The sequence below is a fragment of the Scleropages formosus genome, chromosome 2 (genome assembly GCF_900964775.1).
Source record: "Scleropages formosus chromosome 2, fSclFor1.1, whole genome shotgun sequence".
Taxonomy (NCBI): Eukaryota; Metazoa; Chordata; class Actinopteri; order Osteoglossiformes; family Osteoglossidae; genus Scleropages; species Scleropages formosus.
In genome coordinates this window covers 36,564,325-36,584,263 of record NC_041807.1, presented here as the reverse complement: position 1 = coordinate 36,584,263, position 19,939 = coordinate 36,564,325, and the positions used below count along the sequence as shown (strand labels likewise).

At 46.1% G+C, this 19,939-nt stretch overlaps 1 protein-coding gene and 1 long non-coding RNA gene across 4 annotated transcripts in view; one reads left to right on the top strand and one right to left on the bottom strand.

Moving 5' to 3' along the window:
* The window catches only part of kazna (kazrin, periplakin interacting protein a), a 196,081-nt gene that overhangs the window by 132,206 nt on the left and 43,936 nt on the right, over positions 1 to 19,939 (bottom strand). For all 3 annotated transcript variants that reach the window (XM_029246216.1, XM_029246218.1, XM_029246217.1), the window contains exon 3: positions 414 to 597. In XM_029246216.1, the coding sequence (XP_029102049.1) occupies positions 414 to 597 (184 nt within the window). The remainder of the gene's footprint in view (positions 1 to 413; positions 598 to 19,939) is intronic.
* On the top strand, positions 1,211 to 18,557 carry LOC108924919 (uncharacterized). Its single transcript, XR_001965363.1, has 3 exons — positions 1,211 to 1,288; positions 17,395 to 17,483; positions 17,956 to 18,557. It is a non-coding gene; the product is annotated as an uncharacterized LOC108924919 (long non-coding RNA).

Here is a 19,939-nt window from a genome sequence, read left to right as displayed (position 1 = left end):
AGAGAGAAATAGAGAAACCCGCAACACAGAGAGGGAGAGACTCACAGCCGTTACGGCAAAATCCACCAAACTGGCAAGAAACAATGTGGACGGAAGCTTTCTTTGTAACCCCCACCACATCCCCTGTCCCACACTACAAACACACACACACACGCGTGCGCGCGCGCACACACCTCCTGTCCGTTTCTCACGGGTTCAGGGGTTAATTATGGTACAGTGAGCAAACTTGGAGGAAGGGGGTGGGGAGGCTAGAGGAGGTATCCCACGGAGCACTGGCCATGCGAATCCCCCCATTCATACTCTCCCGCACCAGAACTCGCCACGCTGCGCGCGGACACACACACTCACTCACGCACGCACGCGCGCGCACACACGCTCATACACACACACACACACATACTCGGGCCACTCACCGTGGTGGTTGTGCTGATTGTTCTCCACCACGGGAGGCTCTCCGGCCCCCAGCTCGGCCAGCCTGCGGCTTGTGGCACTCAGCTCCGAGCGCAGGTTCGTCACCTCCTGGCTGGCTGACTGGATGGCCCCATCGATCCTCTGGGCGAGCTGCTTGTTGTCATCCATCATTTTTAGGATTTTGGCCTGAGGGAGGAATCCACACGGGGCAACATGGTGTCAGTGGGGGTCGAGGGAGGAGGGGGGTAGACGGGGTGTCGGGGGTCGCCCGGACAAGCCAAAACTGTCTCCCCTTCCTTCTCTGCAGCTTTTTTTTAAAAATATATGTTGAGGGGGGGGGAAAAATCAAGCAAAAACCAATCCCAGCAGCTGGGCTCCGTTTCCTGCGGTTCCCAGGGGTGAGTGGAGACGTGTTAATTTCCCTGTTTCCCGCGACAGCGAGAGTGTGCGTGCCGGAGCGGCGGCGTGCGAGGAGGACGGAGCGACGGCGGAGGAACGGGAGAGAGAGCGCCACCCCTGCATAATGCGCTCCCGGCAGCCGTGCGCCGAAAGGACACAGTGCACCGGGAGACGACAAATGCCTTTTTAAATGGAGCGTACCATCTGTGGGAGAGCAGCGGGAGGGTGGCGGACTGGGGCCGAGAGAGAGGGGTGGAAGAGCGAGAGAGACAAGGAGAGAGAGATGGGGGGAGAGAGAGAGAGAGAGAGAGAGAGAGAGAGAGAGAGAGAGAGAGAGAGAGAGAGAGAGAAACTACAGGCCTCGTCTCTTCTGACCGCCCCAGTGTTTTGAAAGAAGAGAGTTAGGGATCTCGTCTCATCCCTCATCTCTGGCCACCGCTGGACTCCAGGGCAAATCTTTACGACCAACTGCTGTCATGTAAGTGACCCCCCCCCCCTTCCACCCAACCCCCGCGCACCCCCAGCCTCTGGGTCTCTCTCCCCCTTCCCGTCATTACTTATTCAGCTCTTTGTCCCAGCACGGCGCTCCCGCACGTTAGGGATGGCTGCCCTGACTGAATGATGGGGGTGGGGAGGGTTGGCGGAAGCGCAGGAGACACACGTGCATCGCAAAAGTTTGCGGAAAGTCAGCTGATGAGGGGAGACGCTCACCGCCGAACGGGCGAGGGAGAGAGACGTGTGTTTAGAGCGGCAGGGGAGGACCGCGTTTTTAAAGCGGAACCCCGCAGTGCATTTCTGCCAGGGAGCGGAGCCGGGATCCCCCGGCGTGGAAGCCGGGGAGGCAGGGGATTTGATCCAGAGGGATGGGAGAGAGAAGGCAGAACAGCCTTTGTGACTAACGGTGGTGAAATACGGTAAAAACACATGGAAACCTCAGAAGGTAAAAAATAAGAATTATGATAAGAACGATAAGTGTCAGCAATATGCTCCAGTGAGTCCCAGCCCAGATCTCACATGGCAAGGGCCAGCAGGATGTCATACAATGAAATGTGAGAAATATGTCACATTTCGCAGGAATAAATGACAAAGGCTCTTTTTTTGTAGAAGTCCTATTTAAAAAAAAAAGAGTTTTATGATAATGGTTTTTTTTTTAGCTGTCTTGGAAAGACAGGAGCAGCTGCGGTGAAAGAACTACCTGTGCAGTCATGGAAAGCAGAGCTCGGATCTGGAGAGGTGTTCAGGAAACCACCGGACCATGTAATTGCGCAAAGTCACGGGCTGCGTTCGCTCATGAAAAGTGTTTTTACACGTCCTGCACATCTGAAGGCACGTCTTAGAAAGCGGGCGCGTAAAATGAACGCTTCGGAAGCGACTTCCTTACTCGGGACTCGGGGTCCTGCGAAAGCAATGGGCCGTCCCCAGCGGCTCGCTCACCCAAGCCTTAGGAACATGGGGACGCCGTTGGTCATAAAGTCTTAGGACAAATGCAGGAGATTTTCCCTTCCCGATTTTTGCTCCCATAGAATGCTGGAGGTACTGCTTTTGCTGTAATGAGCACGGGACCCAGGTTGCTTGGGTTGGGGGAGGGCGGGTCTGCAGGCCTTGTTCCGTAATGAAATTCGAGAGACATCTGACAAAAAGGAGGTGACTCTGTTGGGGTTGTGGAGAAAGCGTGTTGACTGGTTTAGGGGGAAACTGTGATTGACAGCGAACTTCGCCCAATGAGCTCCACCGAATAATTCAGCCGACTGCGAAGGGGTGTCGCGGTAAAAACGTACCGTTTGGTTTTAAAGAGGGTTGCTGAGAAGTAAAAAGTTTTCATGAAAAAAATTCTGAGATGTATCATTTCTCGAGAAATGTTGGGATGTTTGCCAGACCAGTAGAGGTCAATTATTCAACTCAAGGGACATTTCTTTCTGGTACTGGATCTCGCAGCCATCAGTGGAGTAACACAGACCTTCACCTTCTATGCAATCTGACAGCAGACAGATAAGATCTGAGCATTATAGGCTGGATTTTTAGGCACGTCTTCAGAATGTGGTTTAGAAGCCTTTACTCAACATTTAGCATCTCCATGTCTTGAGTATCACATGAAGATGTGTCATGGTCCTCCTTTTCTGAGGTCCAATCAGGGGGGCGGGACCACACACACACACACACACACACACACACACACACACACACACACACACACACACGTGCGCACACACGCAAACAATACTCGTCAAGCCAGCTGCAAGGCTAGTAGACACAATGATGGATTCTTTTTGCCCTCGGGTGTTCCGTTAAAGGACCATCTCTGGCTCCCCACACCCACTGAAGTTACCGTGGTACTCGTCCACTTGAATGTAAACACCCCCCCTATGGCCTACCGGGATCTCTCATGTGTGGGGTGTGTGGAGGGGCGTTCAGCTGGACTCTTCGCTTTACGCCGGACCCCCCCCTAAATTTCAGCGGATGGGTGTTCGAAGCACTGTGAATTAGCATGTGAATGATTGTGCAGCTGAGGATCCAGGAGGAGGGGGAGGGGTTACCCCTCACCCAGGGCCACAAAGAGGGGCCTCAGTGCCTGATAACAGGGGGCTCATTTCCCTCGAGGATCCAGGCCGCAGCTGCAGCGCTGGCGCCAAGCAAAATTGACACGGGCGCTTCCGTCCTGGAGGGGGGTACGGCTGGGCCATTGAGCCCTCCGGCAGGGCCTGGGGAGCCAAGGTCAATCCTAATGAGGAAGCAGGGCGACTTTGGCTCAGTGCGGCAGCCCTGCCACCATTTGTCTTTTGGTTCCAGAGCGGCTAATCCACTCACAGTGGCTGCGAACTCCCGGGCCTGTCAACAAAGTGACAAGCACTTGGCCAATGGATGGAGCACCCCTTGCATATGGTACCACAGAAGTGCATCCTGCTGTAGTACCCTTGAGTAACGTTCTAACCCTGAAATTGATCTGGTAGAAGTCACCATGCTCTAAGGGAAGGGTAAAACCATTGTGAGTAGCTTAACATTCCAAGTCGTTTTGGAGAAATGTATCAGCAGCTGGTCGTGTAGTGCTTAGAACTGTTGCTTTGGACCCAGAGGTTGCAGGAATGAATCCCACCTCCAGTTGTAGTGCCCTTGAAGGTCGTTACCCTAACTTGCTCCAGTAAAAATTGCCCAGCAGTATAAATGGGTAAATAATTGTGTTAGAAGTTGCTCTGGAGAAAAGAATCAGCTAAATGAATAAATGCAAATACAACGTAAGTGCAGCACACCCAGTTTTCCCACAACGCATTGGAACCTCGGGCATCACCATAGCCTGCATCTTGAGGCTAACGGAAGAGGAAACCTGCGGCTGAAGTTTCCTCAAACTGGCAGTGTACGACAGTGAAACCTGGTATATTTCAGACACAAGAACAACTTGTGCTCACTTCAGAGAAAAAAGCTGTGGCTGTACGGTGATGAAAGACACTTCACCCGCATTACCTCAAAACCGGATAAACATCTGAAACTCACGGTTTACCAGCCACCCGAGATCAAATGGTGCCTGAATAAAAACAGCAAATAGTAAGAAATCCAGGTAAGTAACAGTGCTCAGAGTATGGCGTTTCCGCAGGAACACTAAATATGACCTTCACGTTGCGAGTCGGGAACGTCTCCCACCCGCTCCTTCGCCTACACGCTGGGTTTTTAAGAATTCACATCAAGCCCGTCGGTGGCAGTACATTTTGTGACAAGAGCCCCATTTTCCTATTCAAATTAAATCCCTCGCCAAACAGAATCGTTCCAGTAAATGTCTACATCAAACAGGCCAGAGAGAAGACATAACTACAGAGAAGGGGAGTGTAAATATTGGAATAATGAGACCAGGGGTTCAGTCAGAGTGTGACGGGTTTGTTTCCCTGTTCCTCACCATATGCGTTGAAGGGTTCCAACGGCCCTCCGACCGCTCCCACGTTAACCTGGCGGGCCGCGTCCACAATCCTTCTTACATCGTATTTTTTATTTGCCAAAGCCCGCTAATCACCTTGCTGTCAATTGTCGATGGAAGACTCCCCCGGTGGACCGAATTAATGGTATTCTAATTGACAATTACCATATCAGATGCTGACAGTCTCAAACAACGGGGGAGTTGTGTTCTCTGAGGACAGTCTTTTGGGTTTCGCAATAACGCTTTACCACCAGAACATCGGTGTATAATTTTAATTACATCTCCTTGTTTACGTGCAGAATGCTAATAGCGAAACGATCCGCCCGAAGCACAAGGAACAACCTCCACTTTAAAGCACAGGTACAGCTTATTCATCGTTTAAGAAATGCTTCATTTACCGTTTTTTTTTTTTTTTTGTTGTTTGTTTGTTTTTTTCTCACGACGTTGTGGAATCATTCCCTGAGACGGTGCCAAGCCGTTCCGCAGAACCAGGCCTTAGTAATCGCCCTGGTTGTGCTGGTCTCAACAGACCCGTTTCAGGTGTTGTAGAGCGGAATCAAACCTGGCTAGCTAACTATTTCAATTATCCTTGCAGCATATTGTTATTTTTAAAATTTCTTGTCTTGTTCTGCCAACCTTAAGTGGAGGAAAAGGTTGACTATCTTATTGGCCTGAGCAGTAACCAACAGCCCTGAGGAGACAGTAGTCTATGTCAGATACCAGGCACCATCTCGGTTTGCATAATTCATTGTGATCAAAAATATATTAGCACCTGGGTTGCCACGTATCTTTGTGAAAGCACTCGGGGTGAGCGCCGACCGCGCTGCAAATCCCACAGTGCGAATCCATCATTAGGGATCTCCGTCACGGTTAAACATCTGGCATTAACAGTAGAAAAGTGCAAAAACTTAAGTCTGATGGGGTTTCCAAGGAAGAGTGCCTCCTAGTGGCTGGTAGGGAGCCTGCAGGTTGTGTTCAGCAAGAGCATTATTTTTATTGATCCTTTTCACCAAAGCAACTTCCAGTGAACTCTATGTAGTGTTATGAGCCCACACACCTTATTCACCGCGGTGACTTACACTGCTAGATACACTACTTACACTGGGTCACTCATCCATACATCAGTGGAACACACATTCTCCGTCACTCACACATTGTGGGTGAACCTGAACAGCATGTCTTTGGATTGTGGGAGGAAACCAGAGCACCTGGAAGAAACCCACACAGACACAGAGAGAACATGCAAACTCCACACAGACTGAGCGGGGATCAAACCCATATCCTCCTGCCCCACCCAGGACTGTGAGACAGCAGGGCTGCTTGCTGTGCCACGGAATTGTGATTCGAATTGATACCAGCTGTCCAACATACAACCAAATGACATGTGTAAAGGTGCTAGGCAGCATAAGTGCATTCATAGTCTTGAAAGCATATTTAGTTTGTGTTGGGGACAGCAGAGGCTGATTCAAAACTAAAGTAACGGGCTTTGCTTCTTGGCAGCTGCAATTATAACAAAATGAACAAGGCCTCTGGAGAATAGTAGGGAGGATGAAAGAATAAGTCTCAGGACCTGGGAAAAAGGTATGAATATTCTGAGCAGGGAATCCAGTTCTCAGATTTATATTCTGCCATAATTCCTGATGTGTATCTCGTACACACACTCCTCTCAGAACACAAGGATTTTTGATCGTATCCACAGTAAATATTAAAAGAAACAGGTGAATGTTATGCAGGTGAAGTGGGATGTAAGGCTGACACTCCTCACCAACACAGCACAAGGAAACCACAATAAAAAAAGAGACCAGAGCACTGGGTATATCCTACTCCCAAAGCACTAAAGATGTGAAGGAGGGTTAATATGATACAAGACTTCATGATGGAGCCTGAATTTAGATAAGCTAAACAGACTCAAGGGGTTTTTAATAGTCTCCACTTGTGAAGAAGCTGTAGACTCATGGTCAGTGTGCAGTAGAAATTTAAGGTGTAATTTATAGATACAAAAAGTTTATGGACTCCATACCTGACTCCAGGTTATGAAATACTGCACAGATATGGAAAAGTGGGCAGCACTTGGTTTCACCACTTCGTTTCTTTCAAACCTTGATCGTATTTACAAGAAAACACAAAGTGTTTATGCACTTATATTTCTTGGAAACATTCTGGTTTTAACAATGGATTTTAATAATTCATAAGAGAAATGGATTCTTGGAAGGCTGGCCTGAAATGTGATGTGAGGAGATCTAAACTTAGGACGTTCTGTTTGCATCTTGTATAAGTGGTGAGGAAATGGAAACAGTGCCAATGGCATCAACCACAGCTGCAGTGGAAGGACCGCGATGGTGCTGAGATGCTGCAGCAGAAAAGTAACGAACTCCATCTGCTTTAATTCGTTGAACACATCGTACTGAAAATAAAATAATGATTTTTTTATTGTTGGGCTGTAGAGCTTTCATAAAATGCTCAGGATCAGGAGTTATGCTTTTAAAGAACTCTTGAGCAGACCCACAGAAACCTTCACCACTTGATATCCAGCAGATACCTTCCTCCCGAGAGTCCCAAATATGCTCTGAACTGTGACATATGGACAGATGAAGCTCCACAGATACCTCTACACAGACCTCAGCAGACATGTCCAGGAGAACTACATCTATGACCTGGCATCATGGCTTCAACCTGTAAAGTGTAAGAGTGAAGATCATTGATGCTGGACACCTATATCTGTTATAGCGAGCAGGTGGCATAGAAGTAATAAACCAACTGATGGAAGGAATAGGAGGTTCAAAAGCAATGAGCTGCCTTCATGTCAATTCTTATTTGTATTTTAGAGATGGAATTGTGTACACCTCAGCAGCATCTCAGTACTTCACTATGGTTCAGCAGGGGAGTTAGACACTCGCAGCACATTAAATTATATGTAGACAAGGCCTAAGAAACATCTTGCATTTATTTATGGCCCTGCCTAAAATAAAGAATCCGCTCACAGGATAGATCAGTAAAATGGGTGCTGAAAATATATAGCCGACAGCATTTCAAGTGATAAACGATGGTTTTTTTATGTCAGAAATACAGGTTTTTAAGGAATTTACTGAAGTGATTCCACCAGTAGTGAATAACATTGAACATGATGGGCAGCCAAAATGCGTAGCAACAAATAAACAGGAACATGGCAATAGAACTCTTGACTGTAGACTCTGTAGAGCTTATGAAAAAGACTGACATTTGCTTCGAAGAGCAGCTTCTAAATCCAATTTGCCATTTAAATCCGCCCAAATTAGTCTGTTGATTTCCCTGCTCATTTGTTTCGGTGTTAGTTACAAAGCAAGTAATTAAAAGAGCCTCCATGAAGAAATGTTCAGACCCAGCAGCCCTCTGAAAACGTTCACTTAAAATTACGATACATTATCATGAGTGCGTAATACCGCTTTGATATTTTTCCCGATAACTTAACATGCACTAATAATATTTCTGGGACTTTCAAAATGATGGGCACTGTGATAATGGATGATGGAGCTGGACAATGGAGCTGGATGATGAAGATGGATGTGGCCATTTTCTAGTTGCTTAATAAGTGGCTTGGCCCATAGCGAGTAGCTTACAGTTTTATAGTTTCACCCGTTTCTAAAACGCATCTGCATAAAAAAATAAAAGCATTCAGCTGCAATTAAACAAGCCTCTGTTTATGGCCGATAAATAATACAGCCAATAAACCACTGTTCTCCTGTATGGCTGCAGCAGTACAGCGGAGGGTCGTTGTTTGCATGCATCCACATGTCTGGCTGGCAGCCACTTTGCATCTCGTCCAGGATTGAACTAATCAATTCAATAACAACATCAGCGACAAGACAGCACACGCACCACGTGCTCCCTTGTAAATCTGATTAATTGGCTTCAGCAAATTAAATGACCTATTCAGAAAACTTGCATATGGAAAGGTGCACTACTCCAAGAACTGCACAGTCTGTTTAACAGACAAACAAACAAGCAAACAAAACACACTGGGAGAGAAGATGATGTCAAGGAAAATTCAGTCTGAGGCAGAGTGATGGGATCAAAAAGAAAAAAGAAAACTTGCATTTAACTTTATTTGGTTTTGCTGATGTCTGGACATGAATTTCAAGGCTTGGAATCATCTAGCACATTTTAATGATGTTTCAGTTCACTTAAGTGAACTTTTTCAGCACAAAGTGAAGAGTTTCATCCAAGGTGAAGCAGGCGAATGGCACTCATCAATGTTGGATGATACCGTTCGGCAATGCAAATGACCCACTTGTAGTTAACAGGCATATGAATTAACATGAGCTGCGGTTAATGGAGTTTAAGCTGTAATAATGGAGGAGCCCCCCCGTCGAGCACAATCAACAGATCAAAAGACCCCCGAAAGGGTCCTGGCACCTCTGTTCAGTGAGTAGACACCTTGCCCTAACAGTACGAATAGTCTGTGAAGGCAGCTTCTGTTGGAATATCATTCTGTTACTCATGGTCTGTATGCCAGCAGCCCAAAAGTCCAGCCTTTTTAAACCATAAGTGAATTACATAAGTATTCAAAAAACTCAGGAAAGGTCCTACACCTGCTAGAAATCCTCGTCTCTGTTCCCTTTATTGATGCTTTCGCTACTCACTCAGAATCAGAAAAAAGATGAATAACAGATAACCCTTGATTATGTACCAGTTAAGTTCTAGAAAATTCTGCATATAGCAACAATAATCATCAATGTTTTTATTGAGGGAAACTAATTTAAAAATGAAGGAAAATAGAAAAAAGTTGACCCCCTCAAACTCCCCGTTTAGTATTTATTGTGGATGAATTCATCCCATGAACACCTGGAACATTTTTGCTCTTGGACCTGATTTTCAGCACCAGACAAAGGCTGTAAACACCATAGGAGTGTGTTGAACTAAGGCGGTCCTACCCTCCTATTCTCTTTAGCTGCATTTTACTGCCATCTATCACGTGGTCATGGAAATACTGTATATACCATCACTCTGCATTTCAGGAAAAAAAAAAAAAACAAGCAAAGTAAATGTAACTAATGAACAAAATAGATAATATTTTCTTGAAATGTCTGTAACTGGACGGTAAAACGTATATAGGGAAAGAAAAAGAGCATTTACTTTGTTTTCAGAACATGTTTTTCCATGAACGTTATTATTCATAATGATTAAAAAAAATCATAATCATTACCAAAATGAATACCAGAACACTCTCCAATTACCTCTTTCAACCAATGACTGATGGAATCAAAACAAGGCACTTAAATTAGTAGCACTCAGAGAACAAAACCAAAACACATCGAGAGCCTAACTGTGACAATGCTTGATGGATGCTTGCAAATTTATGTAGACGGCATGCAAATTTCTCAGTGAGGGGAGAAAAGGGACAGATTGCTCAGGCACACTTGAGGGTAAGGTGCCAGTGACCGACATTGGCAAAGGCCTCTTGACCGAGAGCGCTTGGAGAGTCAGAGGACAGAGCAAGAGAGAGAAACAGCAGCAAATCAGAAATAAATGAATCCCAATAAGGCCGCATTCCTCATTCAGACAGCCTTCCCCCACCATCTCCACATTTTTTATTCAACTAAGAGCCTTTTTTAAACTAGTGCAGCCACACAGCAGAGGAACCAAACAAGACAGCGTACGAGGCGCCATCACGGACACGCAGCCTCAATGTTATCTGCCATTTTACATGCCTTTCCTTGGATTTTTGCTTTAGTCAACTGCGCTTGTAAGAGTACGACCGAAAAAATAACCTGGCGAGATTGCGTTAGTTATTTCCCAGGGGTCATATTCTCCACTGGCTCTCAACACAAGCAACTTGATATTGACTCGCCACCCTTTGTAATTCCGCACCAGCTAAGGGTAGGGATTTGAAATATACAAACACAGACGCGCGCACACATACACACACACATAAGAAATAGAACGAGCAACCCGGTAGCAGCTGAGATAAGAATTCCATTCTGTCAGAAGATAAGACATTCCCCACAACGCCTCTGTCTACTCTTAACTCCAACTCTCTCGATCGAACCCCTCTTTATTGAGAACGATCTCATCCACTTGACGGGAGGAGGTGGGGCCAGGAGGAATGAACCCTTGTCGATGCCACGTTAACACCAGGGAGCCTCTTCAATCCACGGCATAATCCACGTGCCGCAACAAATATTCATTTCTTGAGGTGAAGTCGCGATCCTTGATGGGAACTGAGATGGAGTCCCATAAGCCCCGTATCAGCTAACGGACCAGTATTTAGAAGAAGAAAGCGGGCCAGAGAACCTCCACTCTGCCCAGGCAGGGGGCCCCACAATGGTTATTTTGTTTAAACGGGCTCTTAAACACTGAAACCAGTGAATCACTGCCAAACTGTGGCCAATCCCTTTATTTGAGTTGCTCCAGTGGGAATAGCTGGATTTCTGTATTTCGTACATCGACGACTTGTATTTGCACGGAGGCTACAGAAACAAGCACACGCAACTGATGGAAGCAAACATGAATTAACAATGCAAATGTCCGGTACGACACCACGAACTCTATACAAACATGGCAAATCTATAAGACTTAAGATGCCCTTGGTTCATGTCCAAAAGGCCCCACAGCTCAAAAGAACTTCGGCTATTCAGCCAAAAAGCCACCTGCACATGAAAAGCGTTGCAGATTGAGAGGACGGCATGTGGCCTGCTGGAAACAGGGATATCGGAGACGTCGCTAACCACAACCAGACCCCGCGATGCCCACCGCTCGCTAACACAGGGAGCCACTGGTAAAGCCTGTTACGACAAATCCCACCCATTTGCACGCTCAAATACAGCCAGCCACGCAGGATCACACTCATTTCGGCCTAGCGACAGGATGTACGGCATTCAGGGGTTGGATCGAGGCGACGAGGAAAACAATCTGTCGTGCGCCGAACGGTACGAGCGGAAACACGAGGGACGCGATGATTGGAATGCCGCCGTGAAACGAGCAACGGCGCATCGCTGTCGCACTGCAATCTGTCGGCAGCGTCACCTCAGCAGATTTCATCAGTGCCAAAGGATCTGCAGCTCTTCCTTTCCAGGAAAAACCCTGTCGGAAAATAACGTCGTCAACCGAGCGCCAACGAAGGAAACGGAAAGGTCGCAACTTCATGGCTAACCTCCTTCCCACGATGCAGTGCACACTGTTTATGCTCCCTTTGAAGTAGGCATTAGGGATGCCAGAGAGCTGCAGACCCACATGGTGTCACCACCTATGGGGTTCGTATAATTGAACCTGACTCAATGTGGCACAGTAGCAAAGTACTCAATAGGGTTCATCTTGATGAAATAGTGCTGAACACATAGTTCTTCTGATCAAAGTTCTCTTTGAACAAGCATCTGCAGTCACTAATACCCCTAAAACACAAGTCTTTGGACTGTGGGAGGAAACCAGAGCACCCATGAGGAGCTGGTACTATAAGCTGCACCAGCATCCTGTCGGATGTGTGTTTAACCTGATGTACAGTGGTCGCCGTCGTTGTCGGCGCATTCAGGGGAAGGATCCTCGTGAGCTTCCGCTATTACTTTCAGTCAGAATTATTACCTGGGCTGTCATTATAATTAAAAGTAGAAGGATTTACGTACTTTTAAATATTCTTCAACTAAAAAGGAAATTAGTCTGCTTAATGATGCACTGTAAACTTCTAAGGACCTTGTCAGCTTGTCTTCTGTTAGCTTTAAAAATTCAGTAATAATATTTTGTTGTAGTCGGTACCTGAAGTTCATCTGTAAAAATAGAATGTAGATGATCCAAGTGATGAATTCTCTCATACTGGAAAAAAGCAGCATTTAATTCGTATGAGAAGCCATACGGGGGGCATGGGGGCACATTAGCACAGCGGCTTTGGCTTGTGCCTTCTCTCTGGTGGGTCTGGGGTTCGAGTCCTGCTTGGGGTGCCCTGTGATGGACTGGTATCCTGTCCAGGGTGTCCCTCCAGCCCTGCGCCCTCTGCTGCTGGGCTAGGCCCCAACTCATCACAAGCGGCTTCAGGCAGTATGTGAGGAAGTCATATGAACACTGGGTGTCTTTTTAAATAATAGACTTGTTGGACAATGGTGTTTGTTCACACTCTGGAAATACTTCAGTTTTTTGTCCTTTGCACACGTGAAGGTATCAATAACCTCTCTGAGGTGCTGCAACCCAGTGCTGCTGCAAATCAATTAAAAAAAAAAAAAACAGATTTTTTTTAAACTCTTAATCCGAATAAAGTAAAACATCATGGAGTAAATATAGGCCACTTTGTTCACAGCAATACAGCCATGACATCCTCTTTACCTGTTAGCGGAGTAACATTTGGTGCAATAAGAGGTCCTCTACTACGCAAGGGTATTCACGACCGGCGCACAGGTTTATCAACAGGGTGGCTGCGGCCGTGCAATTACAAGGAGCTCTCAGATCATAAAGACGACGTTGTCCGCGGGAAGAGACACAAGGAGGAAAATTCCAGTGGAAGGGACTGCTCGTTCATTCCCTCGCTCGCCCCATCAGAGATGGATCCGGAGTCCGCGGAGACGGAACAAGCGAAAGCTTAAAGACCTGCAGCTGTTAGCAACGCGGGCGGGAGTTGCCGGCTAGATTAGTTTGCTAGCGGTGTATTCAAATGTGATTTTCTGACTCAGTGAGCACACTTCTTCCTCCGAAGTCGCCTATAATAGGAAAAGCGGAGAGATAAAAAAAATTAAAAATTAAATGGCTGTAGAGGAAAATCTCAGCATGTCTCAGAGGACTGTGTGTGTGTGTGTGTGTGTGTGAGAGAGAGAGAGAGAGAGAGAGCGAGGGAGAGATAATATTTGTAAAGGTGCAGGGCAATCTGGTACTACTCTCCTTGTGTCTCTGCAGCATCAGAGCCATTTCACCAGTACTGCTTAATTACCCAGGGTCATCGTGGCACATTGTGAGCTTCTTCTGGTTGCTTTGGTTTCCTCCCACATTGCTAAGGGAAACATGTGACTCTAATTTACCCCTAGTGTGTGTATGTGGGATTAAACGAGTGTGTGTGTGTAATTGCTCTGTGATGGACCATGTCACATGCTCTATGTTTCTGGAATAGACTCTGGACCTCTGGGACCCTGCATGAGAAAATTGGTCATTGATAATAGATGGGCAACCCTCTATTAATGAATCACTAATAGATGATAGATTAATACATCATTAATAGATGACAATTAATAATTGCCAGCAGCAACCTAGTGTGCACTTTTCATGTGTGCCAGGTTAAAACAGATTTCTCCTATTTTTTGTTTCCTCTGACACATCCAAACAGGCCACAGATGCTCAGATACACGCAATGCAGAGCACGGCCCTGCCGGAATTTGAAAAATGTCAAGCGTCATTTTAGGCCAATATGCCAAGGACAAATCCAGGCCTCGCGGGCCGGAGGGAGGCTGGTTTTCATTAAAGCCGACTTCTTAATTACACAGCCCTGGATGGGATTCTGACAGAAAGCACTGCGCAATTCAAATGGCATTAATCTGCCATAAGCTATCATTTTTAAAACATGTTAAACCAAATTGGTCTTAAGAGCAGAACAATTGTATCATAACAGTGAAAAGATTTAAAAAAAAGTCCAATTTTTTATTCTCTCTCTTAAAGATTAATGTCGTTTCAATTAATCAACGATTACATAAAATCGATCTGTTCGGAACCAATGAAGCGATCGCTGTTTCATAAGCCTAAAAAAAGATCAGATTCATCGTGTTTTATTTTAAATTTCATTATTAAAGGAAAAAAAACTTTATTTGGATAACTGTACGCGTAAGAGTTCTTAAGTCTTGGTTTAGTTTAAAACGATTTAAAAACTACAGGGGATTTCTCGACTAGCGTAATCGGTTTAACGCGATTTGAATCGTGCAATGGATTCAGTCAATATCCGACTGGAGGCTCAGTAATTAAGAGCTCGGATGGAACGAAAAGCTGGACACCTTCTGGTCTGGGAAGCCTCTGCTGGTCTATCCCTGCTGTTCGCAGTGTTTCCACTTTAATTTCTTTTACCATCTTTCTGAGTGGGAACAGTTTCCGCAATGAAGTGCTTGTAACCCGTGTCTGAACACAGAGAATGAAGAGAACGGTAAGAGGTACAATTCTTCCTTGTCTTCGATCATTATGAGACACTTGTGTTTGTCTTCAACCGCTACACTGCAATTACGATGAGAAATCCTGTAATAAGTGCCCAGTGTTTCTCTAAGTAGCTGTTATTATGGCTGTTTAGGGTTTATATTGGGTTCGCTCCAAAAATTAGTCTCGCGTAGCTCCGGTCTGAAGCCGCATTCAAAACCGTGTGGTGTCCAAGGGTCTGGGACAGCCGCCGCCCCAGGCGCGTCCCGACAAGGAGTGCTGGACCGGAGTCCATTCCCAGGGCCGCCCACCATGGCTCGAAACCGAAGCTGACTCAGACAGCATCCCTCATCCCACCGTGCTCTGAACTTCAGGGCTCCCACGGGCCGAGTGAAAGAGGAGAGAAGGACACGTGAAACGACAGCGCAAGTCCGCAGACCGTTCCAACAGCAGTCCGAGTTGTCTGCAACGTGATCTCCCAAGAGCAGTTATTTTCCCCAGCCCAGACACTGCCTTCGTAAGGGCTACTCTTATCTTCGCACCGCATCACAAACAAGGCTCAATTAGAGCCTTGACATCCTCAGCGTTTCTGGGAACGGCGGTCCCACGTGAGGAATGGCTCATTTCTTCACGGACCCTCATTCCCACAGGTGATCTTTCGAAATGGAACCGTGGAAATAACAGGGCGGAAGCCATCTGGCCTGACGTTCTGAATTTAATTACCTGCTTACCTATTACTGCACAAGATGACGAAACTGACAATAAGTACATTGTAAAGGCAGGAACCCGTCTAGGTTCACAGGTTCACAAGAAGAGATGAATAACAAATTCAAACGGTGCTTCAATTCAACTCAAACATAAATCTCTAATATGGGAAATCACAGGCAGTGACACATACACCGCGAAGAGCTTAACCGTGTTTGATATTCAAATACGTTTGGGAATTGGCCAGTGGATCTTGAGAAAATATGTACTGAACCAAATCGTGCCTGATGATTTATTTACTGTAGCTGACACATTTTTTCCATGGTGACTTACAATGTTAGGGTTTTATACTGAGCTACCTACAATTATTTACCCGTTTAATGTTTTAATAGTTCGGTCGAGTCTGACTCTTTGTGACCTCATGGAGTTTAGCGTGCCAGCTCTGTCTGTCAGCTGCTTCTCTAAGCTTTCCAGCTCACATTCATTACTTCGGTAACACTGTCTATCAATCTAAGCCTCTGTCGTCCCCTTCTCCTTGTGCCTTCAGTCTTTCCCGGCATCAGAGTCTCCTCCGATGAGTCCTGCATACACATCAGCTGCTTCCTTTCCCCTCGGCTTTGATCTAGTCACGTCATAACATCCCTCACGACTCTTGCTTGCTCTCTCTTCTTCCCAGTGACACATCGGGCACCTTCTGACCTTGTCCATGCACTTCTCTGCACTTGCCCTTGAGGTTTCTTGCAAAAACTGGAGAAAAAAACTGGAGGTGCTTGCCATTTCCTTCTCCAGTGAACCATGACCTCTGCTATGACCTGTTATCTTGGGTGGCCTGACACCACATTGCTCATAGCAGAACAAAGACACGCAAGCCCTTTAACCATGACAAGGTAACGGTCTATGAGGGGACCTGCTATACAGCTGGATCATTTTTACTAGAGAAATTCAACAGTTCCTTGATCATAGGCATTAGAAGCAGGGGCTGGGATTCAAAATCAGAACATTGTGATTGTAAGGAGATAGCTCTAACCATTGTACAACTTGCTGCCCCTGGCAGGACAAACATGTTCTAACTGAATAGGCATCTGCTTCATTGTCTGTGGGAACTTACAGAGCCAGAAGCAAATGCATCCCAGTGTAGACCAGGGGCAAGAACCAGAATGAGGTCAAAGTTTATACTTATTTAGCAGGCACTTTTCTCCAAAGTGACTTCCAATGAACTGTATGTAGTGTCATCAGCTCACACACCTTATTCACCATGGTGACTTACACTGCTAGATACACTACTTACACTGGGTCACTCATCCATACATCAGTGGAACACTCTCTCCGTCACTCACACACTATGGGGGAAACCTGAACAGCATGTTTTTGGACTGTGGGAGGAAACCAGAGCACCCAGAGGAAACACACACAGACACAGGGAGAACATGCAAACTCCACACAGACTGAGTGGGGACTGAACCCACATCCAGTGAACACTCTTTGTCTGTGTCCCTCACACATTATGGATGACTGAGAATCACCAGTCTACCCAAACAGCATGTCTTTGGACTGTGGGAGGAAACCAGAGCACACACCCAGAGGAAACCCACACAGACAGGGGGGAGAACATGCAAACTCCACACAGGCTGAGCAGGGTTTGAACCCATGTCCTCTCACACCACCAAGGCACTGTGAGACAGCAGCACTACTCACTGTGCCACCATGCCACCATTAAATTAAAATACACTTCAAACATTTCTTTAGAAGCTAAATAGTCCTCATAACCTTGAATTATATTTATCTTCATGTCCTCACATCTGTCGGTTTTCACACCTACACTAGATGGATGTGCTTCCTGCTTGCTCTTCTAACAACCAACTGGCTCCAATGCTGTGAACTGGTAAATATTTTAAAAGAGTCTCCTGTTTCAGGCAGGGTCAAGCTTCACTACCTGGACAGGTTTCCCATGTGGTTCATCCACCAGAAACGCTGGCTGCTGTGGAACAGTTTACATCAGAATGTAAGTGGTAGGAACCACCAGGTTTTGGGCTATGGATTGCAGCAGGTACAGGTGTTCATTGCCTCGGGTGAGAGGAAAAAAAACACCCACACATTTTTTTTAAATATCTGTAACAAATGCAAATGTCAAACAATGTCATGTAACTAAAGGGGTGCGGTGGCGCAGTGGGTTGGACCACAGTCCTGCTCTCCGGTGGGTCTGGGGTTCAAGTCCTGCTTGGGGTGCCTTGTGATGGACTGGCGTCCCGTCCTGGGTGTGTCCCCTTCCCCCTCTGGCCTTACGCCCTGTGTTGCCGGGTAGGCTCCGGTTCCCCGTGACCCCGTAAGGGACAAGTGGTTCTGAAAATGTGTGTGTGTGTGTGTGTGTGTGTCATGTAACTAAAAAAAAAAAAAAAAAAAACTAAAAACTAACTTTTATATTTGAGGAGAATTTAGCATGTAATTTTGTTCATGTTTCTGTTGGGAGTCTTCAGGAGACCCATTGCCATCCTGCATGGAACCATCACCCGCAAAGCTCCATTCTTCTACACCTGTAGGAACCCAGCCGCCCATTGGGACGTCTCCTGCCAGGGACCAGAAGAGCTCAATGACAGCATGGCTGTCACAGCAAAGCCCAAGCAGTGCTGAGACCTGGCCTGTTCTTTTCTCCTTCTGGGTCAATAAAGACCCTTGGTCCTTTCCTGGGCTCCGACCAATTCGTACCATTGTCCTCTGCTGCAGTCCCGCTCCGCTGCCATCTATAAACGCTATTAATTATGATGCACATCATATGAAGACATTTATTCTGACGGCAGGAGAGCTCACAGAATGCGAAAGATCTATATCTGCACCAGACTGAAGGACAAAGGGTACAAGGTAGAATCTGATGACATGATACAGATTACAGAGAGACAAAACATAAAATTGACAGCCCTCCAATCTGACGGTACATCGATTTAGACGCCGTTCTTCTGAGACGTTATCTACTGTTCTGTCCTTCCAGCAGCGCTGTGCTCATGATGCTTTCCTCCAAAGTGACGTACAATCGCCGTGATGCCCGGCAAACCAACACAACAGATTCATGCCACCATCACTGACGGACCGTCTCTTAGCACACCTGTGCCGTATTAGGCATCCCACGTGGGAGATATAAAAGGACACAGTCCCGCTGCTGCTGTAAAAAAACTTTGCACATGAGTTTAACACCAGTCCATATCTCTGTGTGTTTGAGACAACAATGTCAGCTTTATATGCTAAGAAACATAGAAAAATAAAAAATGCAATAATAATATTAATATTCTTAAATTTTAATTTAAATTTTTTTATATATATCAAAATTAGAATATATAATATTTCATTATTATATATTTTAATACACACTGACTGAAACCCCTTATTCCAAGCATGGTCACAGTGAACTGGAGCCTAACCCAGCAACACAGGGTGCACACCAGTCCATCACAAGGCACCCCAAGCAGGACTCGAACCCCAGACCGGCCAGAGAGCAGGACCTGGTCAAGCCTGCTACTCCACTGCACCCCCCCCCCCCCCCCCCCCCCCCCGTTTATTATTATTATTATAATACAGACGAGTCATTTTTACCACATAAATTCAGGCTAAATGCATTGAGAAAGAACACAACAGCAGGAACATGGATTTGAACCCAAGCTATTTGGCTGCCAGGTTGCAGCTTTTAAAAAAATATTTGAATACAGAAGTGGCAACATAGATGTTTCATCGACATTGTTGCACGGTTGAGGTGCAGGAGGAAAATCAGTTGGGTTTATGGCAAATTCAAAAATGATGAGCGGTGTCTCAAAGGTGTGGGAGGTCACCGCCGTATGACTCATTTACCCATGATACATTTCTCATCAGAAGTAACCTGGTTTGATGGGTTCCGTTTTCCACATCGTGTATCGCACAAGAAAGGCTCACATAGAATTTGCGACGGTTTCCATCAGACACGTGTCGACATGTTACCAGGCAACCTGCTGCATCAAATGAAAGCAGGAATCGCTCCAACGGGAGAATATTCAGTCACACGTACAAATTGCTTAACATCTGAATATTTTAGCAGATCACAACAATCGGTTTGCTTGTTATAAAACGGCAAACCAGCCAACACTCCCTCTTTCCACACGAAGCCGAAAAAAAGCGCTTATTGCGCAAGTGCACTCTTCTTTTCACCTACAGCGCAATTTGATGTTTGCAAAAGAGTAATGGTATGTGCTTAGAATTTAGATTGGCTTTTGACAAGCGAAAGTCCTGTTTTTTTTTTTTCCGTCTAAAGCAAACAGCATTAGAGGGAAATTCAGGGAAAACCGGAATCTGCGAGCGCATCGACGGCAGAGCGCCACGTGCCTGGAGCTTCTGTGTGGAGATTAGACTTGAGGTGAGGGGCATTCATCTTATCACGGCAGCCCAAAGTTTTTATTTACTTTCAATCCGTCCAAAGGGTGAAGCTCGATTGTCGAAATC